This window comes from Bos javanicus, chromosome X (genome assembly GCF_032452875.1).
Source record: "Bos javanicus breed banteng chromosome X, ARS-OSU_banteng_1.0, whole genome shotgun sequence".
NCBI lineage: Eukaryota > Metazoa > Chordata > Mammalia > Artiodactyla > Bovidae > Bos > Bos javanicus.
In genome coordinates this window covers 29,993,499-30,012,698 of record NC_083897.1, presented here as the reverse complement: position 1 = coordinate 30,012,698, position 19,200 = coordinate 29,993,499, and the positions used below count along the sequence as shown (strand labels likewise).

The 19,200-nt window shown below is 42.7% G+C and overlaps 1 protein-coding gene across 1 annotated transcript in view; it reads right to left on the bottom strand.

The window, feature by feature from the left end:
* The window catches only part of LOC133242540 (RNA polymerase II elongation factor ELL2-like), a 143,257-nt gene that overhangs the window by 99,799 nt on the left and 24,258 nt on the right, over positions 1 to 19,200 (bottom strand). The window contains exon 2 of the mRNA XM_061408737.1: positions 13,537 to 13,688. Coding sequence (XP_061264721.1) covers positions 13,537 to 13,688 — 152 coding nt within the window. The remainder of the gene's footprint in view (positions 1 to 13,536; positions 13,689 to 19,200) is intronic.

The following is a 19,200-nucleotide window of genomic DNA, read 5'->3' as shown; positions in this document are numbered from 1 at the left end:
GTGCGGTAGTTTGAGCTACCAAACAATTGCACTCATCTCACACTCTAGTAAAGTAATGCTCAAAATTCTCCAAGCCAGGCTTCAGCAATATGTGAACCATGAATTTCCAGATGTTCAAGCTGGATTTAGAAAAGGCAGAGGAAACAGAGATCAAATTGCCAACATCCGCTGGATCATCAAAAAAGCAAGAAGAGGTCCAGAAAAACATCTATTTCTGCTTTATTGACTATGCCAAAGCCTTTGACTGGGTGGATCACAATAAACTGTGGAAAATTCTGAAAGAGATGGGAATACCAGACCACCCGACCTGCCTCTTGAGAAATCTGTATGCAGGTCAGGAAGCAGCAGTTAGAACTGGACATGGAACAACAGACTGGTTCCAAATAGGAAAAGGAGTACGTCAAGGCTGTATATTGTCACCCTGCTTATTTAACTTCTATGCAGAGTCTATCATGAGAAACGCTGGACTGGAAGAAGCACAAGCTGGAATCAAGATTGTTGGGAGAAATATCAATAACCTCAGATATGCAGATGTCACCACCCTTATGGAAGAAAGTGAAGAAGAACTAAAGAGCCTCTTGATGAAGGTGAAAGAGGAGAGTGAAAAAGTTGGCTTAAAGCTCAACATTCAGAAAATGAAGATCATGGCATCTGGTCCCATCACTTCATGGCAAATAGATGGGGAAAACAGTGGAAACAGTGGCTGACTTTATTTTTGGGGGCTTCAAAATCACTGCAGATGGTGAGTGCAGCCATGAAATTAAAAGATACTTACTCCTTGGAAGGAAAGTTATGATCAACCTAGATAGCATATTCAAAAGCAGAGACATTACTTTGCCAACAAAGGTCCATCTAGTCAAGGCTCTGGTTTTTCCAGTTGTCATGTATGGATGTGAGGGTTGGACTGTAAAAAAAGCTGAGCACTGAAGAATTGATGCTTTTGAACTGTGGTGTTGGAGAAGACTCTTGAAAGTCCATTGGACTGCAAGGAGATCCAACTAGTGCATCCTAAAGGAGATCTGTCCTGGGTGTTCAGTGGAAGGACTGATATTGAAGCTGAAACTCCAATCCTTTGGCCACCTGGTGCGAAGAGCTAACTCATTTGAAAAGACCCTGAAGCTGGGGAAGATTGAGGGCAGGAGGAGAAAGGGACGACAGAAGATGAGATGGTTGGATGGCATCACCGACTCAAGGAACATGAGTTTGGGTAAACTCTTGGAGTTGGTGATGGACAGGGAGGCCTGGCATGCATGGGGTCACAAAGAGTCAGACATGACTGAGCGACTGAACTGAACTTAGACAGTGCTAAGAAACAGAGAACAGATGGAGTGTGATAAGGGGAACAGGAGGTACCTTGGACTGAGGGACAGGTTTCAGTTTTCAAAGAGTGTCTAGTGTAGGCCTCAAGGAAAAGGTGGTAATTGACCTGAAAGGCACAAGTTGGCCAGTGATGGAAATGTATAAGGAGAAATCATTCCAGGATGAAGAAACAGCCAGTGTGAAGGCCCTAGTCAGGTAATGAATCTGACATGATCAGGGGACTGCAAGGAGGCCAGTGTGACTGAAACAGAGCAGAGTAACTAAACCCCATTTCCCAGTCTCCATCCACCCAACACAGCTTACACCCCAACGCACTGCTGCCCTTTCTCTCTTCCTCACCCTTAAAAGCTTGGCCGAGCTATCAGCTGGCATCCTCCATTCCTCTCCACTCACAGGAATTATACAACCAGCTTCTCCCTTTTCAAACAGCATCTACCTCAACTCTCTGGGGTCACCCCCCCCCCCAGCCCCACTCATGTCCCAGGACCATGCCTAGTTCAAGTCCTTTGTTCCAATGTCTGGATAAAATGATCCTCACATGCAGAAAGGCCACCCAGGACTGTTGCTTGGTCAACTGACTGGCACAGGCAGGAAGACCTCAGCCTAGCCATGGGAAGGAGGCTGGGAGGTATTCTCAGCTCCTGTAAGTTCAGGGGAGAGGAAGGAATGCTATCAGGAACTCTGGAATGCAGCCCTTAGTGGGGCTGACAAGAGTGACTCCAGTCCCTGTTACCAGGCACCTGCCACCTGTGCCTGTCACCTGTATCAGACACAATAGCTCATGTGACCTGCCTGAGAGTAAGGATCAGGGAACTCAAGGGACTTTCCCAAACTCACATAGCTTGTGAATCTGGGAGATGGGATTTGCATGGGACTCCTAGGCCCGTGCTCTTTACCCTTTTGCTGTGCTCACTGAACCCCAAGTCATTTGTGGGTAAAATGAGGCAGTGAGACCAGACACAGCATAGGGTCCCAGTCACCTCTAATGAGTCATGATTCTGGTCAAAAGACAGAGTCGACAGAAACGGCTGCTATGCCACACTTTTCTATCTTACTTCTTCATAGCTCAGGTTCCTTGTAGCTGGTACATTTGTACTAGGTGGAAAGGTGAACCTTCTTGGCAGGTGAGACTTCAAGCCTGCCAACCGAGATGCAGACAGACATCAGCCATATTCTTCCATCCAGGGGGTTGGGGTAGGACATTGAGCCTGACCTACTTGTGATCCCCATTTGGATTAATTAGCTTTGCAGTGCTCTCCCTCTCTACACATTGGCTCTCAAACTACTGGCTACAGGGGTAAGCAAACAAGAGAGGCAGGGTTGGTGCATGTTTAACCTCATTTCCAGAAAAAGCTCACTGGACTTGACCTTCTTGTAATGGCATAAGCACAAATAGCATGTCTGGTGAACACATTTCAATAGAAAATGGGAACCACATATTTTTTGAGGGTTCCCTGCTTACCAAAGAAGTCAATATTCAATTTCAATCTCAGTTTTTTGAAAAATGTGAAACTGAAATTGTTTCTATAACAAGTAAGAAGGTTTGGGGTCTTAGTATACAAAGTCTGACCGTATAATAATGAGGCTGGAACTTGAGTGTTCCAATTCAGTTCAGTTCAGTCACTCACTCGTGTTCGACTCTTTGCGACCCCATGAACCACAGCACGCCAGGCATCCCTGTCCATCACCAAACCTGGAGTCCACCCAAACCCATGTCCATTGAGTTGGTGATGCCATCCAACCATCTCATCCTCTGTTGTTCCCTTCTCCTCTTGCCCTCAATCTTTCCCAGAATCAGGGTCTTTTCAAATGAGTCAGCTCTTCACATCAGGTGGCCAAAGGATTGGAGTTTCAGCTTCAACATCAGTCCTTCCAATGAACACCCAGGACTGATCTCCTTTATGATGGACTGGTTGGATCTCCTTGCAGTCCAAGGGACTCTCAAGAGTCTTCTCCAACACCACAGTTCAAAAGCATCAATTCTTCAGTGCTCAGCTTTCTTTATATTCCAACACTCACACCCATACAAGACCACTGGAGAAACCATAGCTTTGACTAGATGGACCTTTGTTGGCAAGGTAATGTCTCTGCTTTTTAGTGTGCCGTCTAGGTTGGTCATAACTTTCCTTCCAATGAGTGCCTTTTACTTTCATGGCTGCAGTCACCATCTGCAGTGATTTTGGAGCCCAGAAGAATAAAGTCAGCCACTGTTTCCCCATCTTTTAGGTTCTAATTCAACAAATCTTTATCAAGCACCTACTGGACGAAAGACTATGAGCCTGTCAAAAAAGAGGCTACAGAAATTAATCAGCCTCATTCTCTGACCTGAAGGGACATGGAACAAAACTTATGTAACCTCCCGAGGATCAAAATTTCTCCACCATTGTGGAAAGAGGGAGAATAAGGAAATGAGTACCCTGATAATGCTGGGAACTCACCCCAAGGGAATAAAGAGTTGGGGTATTTGGGCTCCATTTGGGGATAGTGGTTCATGGTGGACCTAAACCAGTGAAATCACCAAGGTGGTTTCCAGAAGAACCTATTTATATTCCTTCACAGAGAAATTAGAAAGTTGAATGAACCAGGGAATCTTTCAGGGACAGTGAGGCCTATGGTTATTTAAAGGTTCAAGTTCAGCTGAAATAGCTAAAATACCTGGGCAGAAGGCCATCTTTCCCTTGGGAATAGAGGGCACAGTTAAGAATTACACAAAAAGGCATTGATTTAGAAGGACTTGAAAACTGTGCTGGCTACCTAGGGGCAGTGGATGTGACCCATGGGAAGGGAAGGGTTATCACAATGCTGCATAAGTGCCTAGAGTCAAGTGCCATTGTTATTGTCTCCAAGGTTGGTGCAGGCTTCAAACACGCAGATTACTGTCATCATAAATCAATATGGTTAGTGCCACAAGAGTAGAGCCACACATTTTTTGAGCAATGGTGACACCATCATTGAGCTTCCCAAAGTCAAAGCCTTGTAAAAAACACACATTTTTATGAAAGCCATTTTTTTGTAATAATAACTCATGATTTAATAATGCTTTCTATTAAACAAAGCATGCATTCATCTTTAATCTTATGTAATCTCTATAACAACCCCATGATACAATGCAGACAGCACAGAAAATATCAGACTTATAAAGAATTGGCACTCTGAGAGATTAGCTGACTTGCTCAAACATATTAAGAGTAACAAACAGTGGAGCCAGAATTCAGTTCACTTCAACAGACACAGTGTGTGGCTTACTGTGTTACAGGCACAGTGATAAGATGTGCAGAATTAGAAAGAAGAACCAACTACAACTTGGTCCTGAGGACCTCATCCACTGATAGAGAAGTAGACATGCAAATGGCCAATGCTAAAGCAGTGTTCTAAATGCTCAGACATCTGAAAACCCTCTGGAAGCACAAAGAGGGGACACCCAATCCAGATGGTGAGGGGTGTCAGGGAACCCTTCCTGGGGGTGATACCCAAATTGAGTCTTAGAAAGTGATTAGAAGTTAGCCAAGTGAAAATGGGAAGCTTATACAACTACAGCTAGGGGTGCAACACAGGATGGCATGAGAAATTACAGTTAAGTATTGCTATGCCAATTTGGCAGTGGTGGCAGGGGTTGGGGGTAATTGCAACACATAGCACAGGTGCAGTAAACAAGACTGAGGAGCTGGGAAGGAGCGAAAACAAACGTCCCAGAATGATCCTCAGCTTAAGTATATTTTTAATTTCTCCAAGTGATTCAAACATGTAGCTAGGACTGAGGATTACTGATATAGGCCCTCCCTAGACCATGACTTTCATGCTTAGTGTGCAAAGAAATCATCTGGGTAGCTTGTTAAAAATGTAAATTGCATAAATACCACCCACAGGTGGTCAGCTTCCCCAGACCTGGGATTGAGCTGAGAAATACACATTTCCAACAGATGGTAGATAACTGTGATGTGGGTGATCACCAGAGTATGCTGCAGGTCACCCCCCAACCACTTCAACATATCCAGCTTAAATATACAATCTGCTCAGTTGCTAATTCATATCCGACTCTTTGTGACCCCATGGACTGTCATCCACCAGGCTCAGACTTTGTCCATGGGATTTCCTAGGCAAGAATACTGGAGTGGGTTGCCATTTCCTTCTCCATAAATAAACATTGATGATGTCCAAATCTAGATTTCCAGTCATGTCTCCTTTTTAGAGGTCAAGACTCATTTAGTGAACCTACTGCTAGAGGGTTTTTCTTGGATGCCCAACAGGTACCTCAAATTCCACGCCCAAGATTGACCTTGAACAAGCACTTAATATTCTACAATGGCTTCCATTATACTCAAGTTAAAATCCAAAACCTTTAAGATGCTCTAACCAGCCCAGAATGATCTGGCCCATCAGCACATAACTTCTGCTGTCAGCGTAATGGACTTCTTTCAGTTTCTCCCAAGTACCCTGTTCTCCCATGTCCTGGCCTGTAATGTGCTTTTGCTGTGGGTACCATGCTTTTCTGCTTCATTCACATCCATTTTGTAATTTCAATAAATATCACTTCTTTTGGGAAGTCTTCCTAGGTTCTCTCCTATTACTATATAATCCTTTGCATAAAGAGCCTAACAATTGTTATCATTTGCCTAGTGACTGGAAGGAACACCAGGCTAAACTATGAACTCCATTAGGTGGAGTCCATGTTTGTCTGGTTCATTACAGTATCTTCATTACCTCATACAATATCTGGCCCATAGAAAGCAATTGCTAAGTATTTTGCATAATGAAGGGACGAAAGAAATGACCTAGTGCAGGCATGTGTGCTAAGGGAAAATACAAAATTCAGATAGAGATTGATATGCACAGATGTTCATCACAGCAGTGTATAGCATAATTTAAAAATAGGAATGAAAAATCCAAGTGTTACCCAATAGGAACACAAGTGGATAAATTATGGTATATCCATGGAAAGCAACATTATGTATGCGTTGAAAAGATGTTTGACTTTCTAAATATTCTTCAATTAAATAAGTTTCACATGCACTACAATTACTTATGAAAAATAAAAGCCCTGGAAATGTTGTTTTAGAAACTACAGGAGGAAGAGGGAATGCATTTTCACCTCAAATCCTCTATTATTCAAGGTTTCATCTGGAAGCGGAAGCCACTTTAGTGTGAAGCCCATCCCACAGATATCCCCACCCCAGACATGGGAACATATACAAGAATGAAAGGACTGGCATACAATGATCAAGGAAGTCACCACAATCTAACTGGTAACAGCAAAGCTGCTGTTCTTAAGTACTTTCCCAGAAGCCCCTCGAGATGCAAGTGGTTCTCAAGAAATCCCCCACTAAGTGGCTTCAAACCCAAGATCTCTCTACCATGTCCACCTACAACTGCCTTCTGGATGTAAGACCATTTCTTTTCTGCATTCCATATTGGGCATGAGTCACCCTCGATGAAGGATTGTAACCCTGAACCTGTACCTGAGCAAACAGGATTCTATGGGGTCTTCCCAGAACAAGCCCTTTCCTAACATCCTCTGCTGTAGTTCCTCTCAGAAGCACCAAGATAATAGTACCTCATGCATATTTCCTGAGTTTTTCAGATGCTAAAAACCACCACCCAATGGAAGAAATTAACTACTTGATGATCACAAGCACGTAGCTCCTGACTTTCTGGCACCTACCAATTGATAAAGTTCATCGCACTGTTACATCAACAGCAACCAGAGACTTGTGTACCAGCTTGTCACATACCCTGTGACCCCCTCCCTCACATGGCCTTTAAAACTGCTTTGCTGAACTTCCCTGGTGGTCCAGTGGCTAAGAATCAAAGTTCCCAATGGAGGAGGCCTGGGTTCAAACCCTGGTCAGGAGAATAGAACCCACATGCCACAAGTACACATCAAGAGTTCACAAGCTACAACTAGAGATCCCACATGCCTCAACTAAGACCCAGCACAGTTAAATAAATATATAAATATTTAAAAATAAATTAAAAATAAAAATGTTTTGCTGAAATCTGTCTAGGAGTTCAGGGGGTTTGGGGGGTATGGGCCACCTGTTTCTTTGCATGGTCCTGCAATAAACGTTTCTCTGCTCGAAACTCTGACATTTCATTACTGTTTGGCCTCACTGCTCGTCAGGTAGAGGAATTTGCCTTCACTAGAAAACCCACTGGTTAAGAGAATTCTGGAGCTGGAATAGTTGTCAGCTTCTGGTTAGAAATTCAAATAGAAAGGCAGTAAAGTTGGATAACAACAAACAATTCAGCCCAACACCCAATACGATACAACACTAATGGAAGCATCCAAAACTTGCTGAAGGCATTGTGCATTGGTGGAAAGAAAATCACACTGAGAATATGAAGAGCCAGATTCGGGTCCTAACTCCACATAACAAGTACTGTGAACTTGGGCAATTTCCTGGATCCCATTTTAGTTTTCTTATACATGTTCAGTCATGTCCGAATCTTTGCAACTCCATGGACTGTGTAGCCCGCCAGGGTCCTCTGTCCATGGGATTCTTCAGGCAAGAATACTGGAGTGGGGAGCCACTGCCACTCCCAGAAATCTTTCCAACCCATTCTACTGCATTGAAGGTAGATTCTTTACCATCTGAGGCACCAGGGAAGCCCCATGTGCACCAAGAGGAAATCACAGTCTCTTCCTGGCATCAAATAAGATTTGGTGTTTGAAACTTTTTAATTGTAAAGCATTATATGCTAGCTACAGAGAAGGCAATGGCACCCCACTCCAGTACTCTTGCCTGGAAAATCCCATGGACAGAGGAGCCTGGTAGGCTGCAGTCCATGGGGTCGCTAAGAGTCAGGCACCACTGAGCGACTTCACTTTCTCTTTGCACCTTCATGCATTGGAGAAGGAAATGGCAACCCACTCCAGTGTTCTTGCCTGGAGAATCACAGGGACAGGGAAGCCTGGTGGGCTGCTGTCTAGGTGTCACACAGAGTCGGACACAACTGAAGTGACTTAGCATAGCATAGCACAGCACATGCTAGCTATAGGCAGAGGAACCAGAGATCAAATTGCCAACATCTGCTGGATCATCAAAAAAGCAAGAGAGTTCCAGAAAAGCATCTATTTCTGCTTTATTGACTATGCCAAAGCCTTTGACTGTGTGGATCACAATAAACTGTGGAAAATTCTGAAAGAGATGGGAATACCAGACCACCTGACCTGCCTCTTGAGAAATATGTATGCAGGTCAGGAAGCAACAGTTAGAACTGGACATGGAACAACAGACTGGTTCCAAATAGGAAAAGGAGTACATCAAGGCTGTATATTGTTACCCTGCTTATTTAACTTCTATGCAGAGTACATCATGAGAAACGCTGGACTGGAAGAAACACAAGCTGGAATCAAGATTGCCGGGAGAAATATCAATAACCTCAGATATGCAGATGATACCACCCTTATGGCAGAAAGTGAAGAGGAACTCAAAAGCCTCTTGATGAAAGTGAAAGTGGAGAGTGAAAAAGTTGGCTTAAAGCTCAACATTCAGAAAACGAAGATCATGGCATCCAGTCCCATCACTTCATGGGAAATAGATGGGGAAACAGTAGAAACAGTGTCAGACTTTATTTTTCTGGACTCCAAAATCACTGCAGATGGTGACTGCAGCCATGAAATTAAAAGACGCTTTCTTTGGAAGGAAAGTTATGACCAACATAGATAGCATATTCAAAAGCAGAGACATTACTTTGCCAACAAAGGTCCGTGTAGTCAAGGCTATGGTTTTTCCAGTGGTCATGTATGAATGTGAGAGTTGGACTGTGAAGAAGGCTGAGCACCGAAGAATTGATGCTTTTGAACTGTGGTGTTGGAGAAGACTCTTGAGAGTCCCTTGGACTGCAAGGAGATCCAACCAGTCCATTCTGAAGGAGATCAGCCCTGGGATTTCTTTGGAAGGAATGATGCTAAAGCTGAAACTCCAGTACTTTGGCCACCTCATGCGAAGAGTTGACTCATTGGAAAAGACTCTGATGCTGGGAGGGATTGGGGGCAGGATGAGAAGGGGACGACAGAGGATGAGATGGCTGGATGGCATCACTGACTTGATGGACGTGAGTCTCAGTGAACTCCAGGAGTTGGTGATGGACACGGAGGCCTGGCGTGCTGCGATTCATGGGGTCGCAAAGAGTCAGATACGACTGAGCGACTGATCTGATCTGATCTGATGATTATTAACTGCGATTCAACAATGTGTCTCTCATCCTCTGATAGCCATCAAAGGAATAATCTGATATAATAATAATGCAATAGGAGTTCAACATGAAATATTTCAAAGATACTGTTACAAGAAATTGTACTTATGGTAAATAACCTTCTCTCCATTAAATGTAGGTTTATCACTTTGGCTAACACTGGTACAAAAAGTCTGAGTGTGGACTAAGAACGGTATTGAAAACTGGCTGAAAAGCAATTTGTTGATCAATAAATGCTTAAGACCTACTGCTGCTGCTGCTACTGCTAAGTCGCTTCAGTCATGTCCAACTTTGTGTGACCCCATAGATGGCAGCCCACCAGGCTCCCCCGTCCCTGGGATTCTCCATGCAAGAACACTGGAGTGGGTTGCTATTTCCTTCTCCAATGCATGAAAGTGAAAAGTGAAAGTGAAGTCTCCCAGTGTGTCTGACTCTTAGTGACCCCATGGACTGCAGCCTACCAGGCTCTTCCATCCATGGGATTTTCCAGGCAAGAGTACTGGAGTGGGTTGCCATTGCCTTCTCTGTAATGCCTACTGACAAGACGGTAAAACTTACAGCTCCATGAAACTGGAATTGTTAAATCCCAAACTGTTTGTGAATAAAGATTTTAGAAAATGTATTTTGATGTTTTGTAGGTCATTGAATTCATAAAGACAACTATGGTTTTCAAACAGACTACTTGACTGCTTTTCATACCATCACAGCAGAAGGAAGAATCCCAGTTGCATATTTTTGAAGAACTGAAAAGATTATGAGGAAGCACCATCCTACAAATCTTCTAAATGAAATGCTTGAAGGGAACATGACCTTACTTACCTCGTTCGCCAGGATTTAATTTCTTCTGGACTCTGCTGTGTACCTTCAGTCTCTCCTCTTCAGAAAAAGAATATCCATTATTCCTCCCTCCAAGGAAATGGCGAGCTAAATCATACGTACTATGCAACAATCTTTTTTACTCCACTGGAATCAACGTTGGGCTTCCCAGGTGGCTCAGTGGTGAAGAATCAGCCTGCCAATGCAGGAGACGCCAGAGACAGGGGTTCCATCCCTGAGTCAGGAATATTCCCTGGAGGAGGAAATAGCAGCCTACTCCAGTATTCTTGCCTGGAGAATTCCACTGGTAGAGAAGCCTGGTGGGCTATAGTTCATGGGGCCAGAAAGAGTCAGACTTGACTGAGCATAAGCATTGTCTACAATTTTATGTTGCACTTTTACGTTTCCTTACTGGCCTCAACAATACCGGGTAGATTTAAAAGATAAAGCAGAACATTTAAAGTTATCCACATTTACCAAAGCAATAACCTTCCTCTTGTCTGCTTTCCCAAGACAACCACAATAGCTCAATTTCCAGAACAGGTCACATGATTACTTGGCAGTGACTAGAGACTTAGAACAGGGCTTCTCAGATGTTGTTGTGCATAGAAATCACCTGTGGATCTTGTTAAAATGCACACAGTATCCGGCTGGGGCTGAGATTCTGCATTTCTAATAATCTGCAAGGCGATAGCCAGGACGACATGTCAAGTTACAAGATACCACAGCTGTGTTTCCCGAATTGGCCTTTTGATAACAGCCACCTGGAGCAGTTGTTAAACTACCTAATTCCATCCTCTGGACAGAAATCCTAGTGTTACTTGGGTTTGGGGATTTCCCTGGTAATCCAGTGGCAAAGACTCCACCCTGCCAGTGCAGGAGACCTGGGTTCCATCGTTGGTTGGGATCCCGCATGCAGAAACTAAGATCTGGTGCAGTCAAACACATAACTTTTAAAAAGAGAGAAAGAAAATGGGGTTTGCCTCTTGGTGGGCGTCAAGTCAAAAGGTACAACCAAGCCAAAGCACAGAAGAAGGCTTTCTTACTCGCCACAAGTAAAAACACTTTCACAAAGCAGTGTCTCCTCAACAGCAAAATTTGAGAAGTTTTAAGACAGGATGAGATGGTTGGATGGCATCACTGACTCAATGGACATGAGTTTGAGTAAACTCCAGGCATTGTTGATGGACAGGGAGGCCTAGCGTGCTGCAGTCCATGGGGTTGCAAAGAGTCGGACAGGACTGAGCGACTGAAGTGAACTGAACCATGTACACTTTCTTCTGATTGGCTGGTGAGGTAATAGGGCGGGGTTCCAGGAATCCTGTGCACAGCCTGAAGTTACCATTCTCCACCGGATGGGGGTGGATTAGTTCCTGCAGAAGAAGTCAAAGATCTGGTTCTGTGTATCCCTTGAGGAAGAAACAGGCCCTGCTTTAATTGCTGCGCTATTGTTTCTTGATCACACCCTCAAGGCTTCTGCATCCCCTCCCTTTCCTGAATAGTAACTATTTGAATGTGCGCTTTGGTATTCAGGGAAGGTCTGGGAGGCTGAATGAAGCATTTTCCCAGGAAAAGGAAATATTTTGTATCCAAGAGGGCCCCACAGAGTCCTGCTCAGTCTAACGAGGGGATAGGCTGAGGCACTAAATGATACATTTGGGTCTTGTACGAAGCAGGATTGGAACCAAGACCATTTATTCCTGAGCCACTCTTTACACATCTTCCAGCCCTAAGAGGAAGCAACTTTGTAGCCGAAATCATTGACCACTGTCAGCACGGGTACATCAGTTCAGTTCAGTTCAGTTCAGTCGCTCAGTCGTGTCCGACTCTTTTCGACCCCATGAATTGCAGTCCACCAGGCCTCTGTGTCCATCACCAACTGCCAGAGTTCATACAAACTCACGTCCATGGAGTCGGTGATGCCATCCAGCCATCTCATCCTCTGCCGTCCCCTTCTCCTTCTGCCCCCAATCCCTCCTAGCATCAGAGTCTTTTCCAATGAGTCAACTCTTCGCATAAGGTGGCCAAAGTACTGGAGTTTCAGCTTTAGCATCATTCCTTCCAAAGAAATCCCAGGACTGATCTCCTTTGGTTGGATCTCCTTGCAGTCCAAGGGACTCTAAAGAGTCTTCTCCAACACCACAGTTCAAAAGCATCAATTCTTCGGCGCTCAGCTTTCTTCACAGTCCAACTCTCATATCCATACATGACTACTGGAAAAACCGTAGCCTTGACTAGACGGACCTTTGTTGGCAAAGTAATGTCTTTGCTTTTGAATATGCTATCTAGGTTGGTCATAACCCTCCTTCCAAGGAGTAAGTGTCTTTTAATTTCATGGCTGCAATCACCTTCTGCCATGATTTTGGAGCCCCCCAAAATAAAGTCTGACACTGTTTCCACTGTTTCTCCATCTATTTCCCATGAAGTGATGGGACCAGAGGCCATGATCTTCGTTTTCTGAATGTTGAGCTTTAAGCCAACTTTTTCACTCTCCACTTTCACTTTCATCAAGAGGCTTTTGAGTTCCTCTTCACTTTCTGCCATAAGGGTGGTGGCATCTGCATATCTGAGGTTATTGATATTTCTCCTGGCAATCTTGATTCTAGCTTGTGTTTCTTCCAGCCCAGCGTTTCTCATGATGTACTCTGCATAGAAGTTAAATAAGCAGGGTGACAATATACAGCCTTGACATACTCCTTTTCCTATTTGGAACCAGTCTGTTGTTCCATGTCCAGGTCTAACTGTTGCTTCCAGACGTGCATATAGGTTTCTCAGGAGGCAGGTCAGGTGGTCTGGTATTCCCATCTCTTTCAGAATTTTCCACAGTTTATTTTGATCCACACAGTCAAAGGCTTTGGCATAGTCAATAAAGCAGAAATAGATGTTTTTCTGGAACTCTCTTGCTTTTTCCATGATCCATTGGATGTTGGCAATTTGATTTCTGGTTCCTCTGCCTTTTCTAAAACCAGTTTGAACATCTGGAAGTTCACTGTTCATGTATTGCTGAAGCCTGGTTTGGAGAATTTTGAGCATTACTTTACTAGCATTTGAGATGAGTGCAATTGTGCGGTAGTTTGAGCATTCTTTGGCATTGCCTTTCTTTGGGTACATCAGCCACATCAAAAAGCTCCATTGACTCAGCTACTACCCTCAATTCCAAACACCAAAAGGCTATCCATAATTGGAATCCTGTTTACTCATTACCTCTTGGCCTTGCACTTTAGACTGACGCCACAGAACATTCCCACCAACATTAAGCTCCGTTCTTCCCCTAAACACTCCCTCAGTGGAGCCTCATTTCTATCAGCAACATCAGGCCCCCAGGCTCTGCATTTGCTGGGGACCTCAGTGTTGTCCTGCATTCAGAAACAGGATTTAAGCAGGTGTTCAATTCAGTTCAGTTGCTCTGTCATGTCTGACTCTGCAATTCCATGGACTGCAGCACACCAGACTTCCGTGTCCATCACCAACACGTGGAGCTTGCTCAAACTCATGTCCGTTGAGTCGGTGATGCCATCCAACCATCTCATCCTCTTTCATCCCCTTCTCCTCCCACCTTCAATCTTTCCCAGCATCAGGGTCTTTTCTAATCAGTTGGCTCTTTGCATCAGGTAGCCAAAATATTGGAGCTTTAGCTTCAGCATCAGTCCTTCCAATGAATATTCAGGATTGATTTCCTTTAGGATGGACTGGTTGGATCTCTTTGCAGTCCAAGGGACTCTCAAGAGTCTTTTCCAACACCACAGTTCAAAAGCATCAATTCTTCAGTGCTTATCTTTCTTTATAGTCCAACTTTCACATTCATACATGAAAAACCATAGCTTTGACTAGACAGACCTTTGTTAGCAAAGTAATGCCTCTGCTTTTTAATATGCTGCCTAGGTTGGTCATAACTTTTCTTCCAAGGAGCAAGCATCTCTTAATTTCTGGCTGCAATCACCATCTGCAATCATTTTGGAGCCCAAAAAATAAAGTCTGTCAGTGTTTCCATTGTTTTCCCATCTATTTGCCATGAAGTGATGGGACCAGATGCCATGATCTTAGTTTTCTGAATGTTGAGTTTCAAGCCAACTTTTTCACTCTCCTCTTTCACTTTCATCAAGAATCTCTTTAGTTCTTCGATTTCTGCCATAAGGATGGTGGCATCTGCATATCCTCCTGGCAATCTTGATTCCAGCTTGTGTTTCATCCAGCCCAGTGTTTCTCATGATGTACACTTCATATAAGTTAAATAAGCAGGGTGACAATATACAGCCTTGATGTACTCCTTTCCCGATTTGGAACCAGTCTGTTGTTCCATGTCCAATTCTAAGGGCCTCTTCTAGGCATTTTATAAATGCACTGTTTCCATGCATCTGCTTCTCTGATGGCAAAGCCACCTGCCTCTTTCCAGTTGGTGAGTGGGGCCACCTCTGTCCTCTCCTCATCTGTGTCCTTCTAGTAGGTCAGCAAGAAAGAAAAAGCAGACAAATGAGATAAAAGTTATGCAAAACAATTTTTTAAGAGCTAGAAGTTACTATTTTAAGGAGACACTATATGAAACACTTTTACTTGGCTTCAACATAAACTTAGAACTTAAATCCTATTTTATTGTGATGATTCTTCTTCAAATGCCAGGAAGATTTAGCAGGACAAGAGAGGCCCTGTTCCAAACAAGGGAGCTGTTGGAACCCATTGAAACTCCTGTTGGCCCACTGCTAACAGTAGTTTAGATGTGGACTACCCTTTTCCTAGATAATCGGCATTCCTTTTGATTCCCCCAGAATAATGTATTTGAAAGTAAAATGTATTCTTCCTGCTGCCTTAAGTTCTAGTGACTCTTCCAATACAGATTTCTATCATATGGAGGTTTTGATTTAAAGTAATTTCCTAAAGTAGCCTAAGGCAAATCACTTAACCACTAATGGGTAAGCCATCACAGCCTTGAAATGGTGCCTATTTAAAGGCTCACTGAACTGAGTGGAACCATTTCAGAAGCAAGTGTGAAATTTCAAATGAGCTTATCACATTCATTAGCTGCATAGTCAAGGATATTTTGTGCTTAGCTTTCTTCTAACTCAAAGTTGGTAGGGGAGTGGAAGTGAAGAGATTGCAAGACCAGTAGGTGTGTGATTTCACCTCTCAATTAGTGAATCAGAACCCTTGGATCTGAAACCAAAGAATTATGAGGGGGAGTGCTCTGAAGTTCACATATGACCCAGGGACACACTTCTGCTCTGACCACCTATTAGCCCTGTGACTTGGAGATGGTGCGCTGGAGCTGGCTTGCACCGGTTTATGAGAGCCTATCAAACAATACATGGGGTCACCAAGAGGCAGACAGGACTGCCTCTTAACTTGAGATACCTAGTTTTCTTTTATTAATACTAATCTTGTGTTCCTACTACCTGCCCTTTGTTGCAAAACTCTTACATATCCTGGCTCCCCCTTCACCTCCTTGGAGCAGTTCTTTCAGGGTAACCTGAGATGCTGCTTCCTGGGCTTAAGTCCTAAAAATTCCCATTGAATCTCAAAACAGAACTCTTAATTTTTAGATTGTGAAAATTTTTTAGTAATGTTGTAAAGAATAAAAATATAATTATACTCAAAATATGCAAAATGTAATATATGTTTATAACAATGTAAATTATTTTTAAAATAAAGATTTGTTAACATACTTAAAAAACAGGATTTTTAAAATAGTCAAAATCATCTGTTAAAGTAAAGAATGCAAATTATGATTAACAAATGTAAAATGTTTAAATCAAAGTTAGGTAAACAAAGCTTTTAATTTTAGGGAAACATTCTTTAACATATTAATTTTAAAAGTGAAATCATTATGAGGGAGGAAAGGAACACACTGAGCTGACTCCATCTTGAAAAAGGAAACTCCATCTTGCACTTTCAGTGAGCTTTGGACCATGTGCTTGGTAGCCATGGGGATAACATACCTACAGCCAAATTGGGGTCCCGGACTGATAAACACTAGATTCCATACCAAGATTTCCCGTCACTGAAAAGAATGTAACATTCCCCTATGTAGTCAGTCACCTTTATAATCTTTATGGCACCCATTGGTGTAGGCTACAATATATAACCAGCTGATGCTTCTGATTATGAATCATGGCTGTAACCTGATTGTATCTCCCTTTAACACTTTCCAGGCTAGGTTTAAGGAATTTGGGGATGTGAGCTTGAGCAGTACACTTAAGGTATACAAGGTTTTCACAACAGTCAGTCAGGGTCCTTGGCTAAGAGGAGACTGCCTTGGGCCCAACGGTGTAATAAAACTGCACTCCACTATCTGCATTGTCCTTCTGAGTGAGTTTGTTTCCTGGAATGCGTGACTATAACAACTATACATAGTTTTATAAAAATAACACCATTCACAACTCTCGTCTTCCATATCCTTATCCTTGCTCGTGTAAAAAATTGATATACTTTATACTTATTAGCATGTAAAGAATTTCTATTTTCTGTATATATATATATATACATATACAGATATATAAAAGCTTTATACCTATATAAAGGTAAAATTATGAAAGCATGAGTCATTTAATATTGAATGATGTTCTTCAATAGCTATGTGCCTATTAATTTGTAAGTATTTCTAGAACCATAAACATAAGAAAATGAAAGAAAGAAAATCATATAAACACTAGGAAATGATATTGTTGTAGCCACGCGTTCCGGGAAACAAACTCACTCAGAAGGATAACGCAGATAGTTGAGTGCAGTTTATTACACCGGCGGGCCCAAGGCAGAGTCTCCTCTTAGCCAAGGACCCCGACCAGCATTTGTGAAAATCTTGTATACCCCATGTGTACGTGTCTGAACCTGCCACTCCAAACTCCTTGAGTTTCACATAAACCAAGGAAAATACAATCCCAATAACCCCATTATTCACATGCTATGTGCTCATGTGCTCAAAGAGTCAAACAATTAGCCAATAATCAATAAACCCGAGGTTACACTCTGATAGACACAGAAAAATTTATGGCCTGTCTGGAGAAGGGGTGATTAGTGTATGTTTTCTCTTAGGCAATAAGTAACCTAGATATGATCTTCAAGGTTCCCCTGTCTTGAGGGGGTCTTACCCTTCTGTTGTTGTTTTAATAGGCATTAAACACAGAGTTCAGAGTCCATTGGAAAGGTGGCTGAGCATGATCAGCATGAACAGGCCTAAGATGGAGTCCAGGCCCTATGAATTCCTTCTTCAATATTATGGAAGAATTCAGTGCATTCGTGCTATCAAAGAAGATGTAAGGATTCATTTGTCTTTTCTGTTACCTAAATACCTCTAGTCAAATGCTCCCTGTACTCTAAAGTCCCTTGCCCCTCTCTGACATGAGCAGTGGCACCACTGCATTTGCAGTTTCCTCTTGTTTAAGGACCCAGGACAAGACTTGGGGTTTGATCAGTGTTAGTCATGAGTGATAACCTCATAGGATTGGTGAGTTACTCTGGTTCAGCACTCCCTTGACTTGTGCTATGGTGACACTGTGCCAGCACTGAGGAAAAGATTCTGAGTGATGCAGGTACTCAGGTTTTTTTGTTTTGTTTTGTTTTTTAATAAATTAATTGTGGGTATATGTGATTCTACTATCTGGGGCTTCCCTGGGACCTTCTATGTCATGGAGTTCAGTCAAGGAGGCCCTCTTCTCCAAATTTAAGAGCATAACCATGGTAAGCTACTATGGGTTAAGTGTTCTGTGTACAATGTCACTTTTACAAAACCCCTAATATATATTAATTGATGCTATGTAATTGTTATAGAAACACTCCTATTATTTTATTCTTATTATAATTATAATTGTTACTTCTTACAGGGAAAAAAAAAAAAAAACTAGCTCCTTAAACAAACTGTCACCTCAGGGATACACTGGCAGGAAGTCCCTAGTAATATATAGGAAAGGAAAGTGTTAGCAGAAATGGAAATGCCAAAAAAAAAAAAAAGAAAAGGAAAGGAAAATGTTAATGGGTCCTGTACTACTTTCCTATTGCTATTGTAACAGAGTATCACAAACTTAGCAGCCTGAATGAAACAAATTTATTATTTTACATTTCCGGAGGTATAAGTCTAACAAAGATTGTAGTTGTTCAGTGGCTAAGTTGTGTCTGACTCTGCAACCTCATGGACTGCAGCATTCCAAGCTTCCATGTCCTTTACAGTCTCCTGGAGTTTGCTCAAACTCATGTCCATCGAGTCAGTGATACCATCCAACCATCTCATCCTCTGTCTCACCCTTCTTCTCCTGCCCTCAATCTTTCCCAGCATCAGAGTCTTTTCCAAACAATTGGCTCTTCACATCAGGTGGCCAAAGTATTGGAGCTTCGGTTTCAGCATCAGTTCTTCCAATGAATATTCAGGTTTGATTTCTTTTAGGACTGACTGGTTTGATCTCCTTGCAGTCCAAGGGACTCTCAAGAGCCTTCTCCAGTACCACAATTTGAAAGCATCAATTCTTTGGCTCTCAGCCTAACAAAAGTATCACTGAACTAAAATCAAGTTGTGAACAGGGCTGTGTTGTCCTGGAGGCTCCAGGGGATATCCATTTCCTTGCCTTTTTTCAGCTACTAGAGGCTGCCCATGTTTCTCGGCTCAGGCTCCTCCCTTCCTCTATTAGCAAACACCACAGTAGAGTCTAGATCCTTCTTTTCATTCTGACTTCTTTCCCTCTCTTCTACTTTAAGGACCCTTGTCATTATAGGGGGCCCACTTGAATAATCTAGCATAATCTCCCCATCTCAAAACCCTCAAAACCGTTAATTTAATCACATCTGCTAAGTTTGTTTTGCCATATAAAGGTAGCATAGCCATAAGATCCAGAAATTAAGACATGGACAATCATTGTTCTACCTATCATACAGTGTCTTACATTGAAC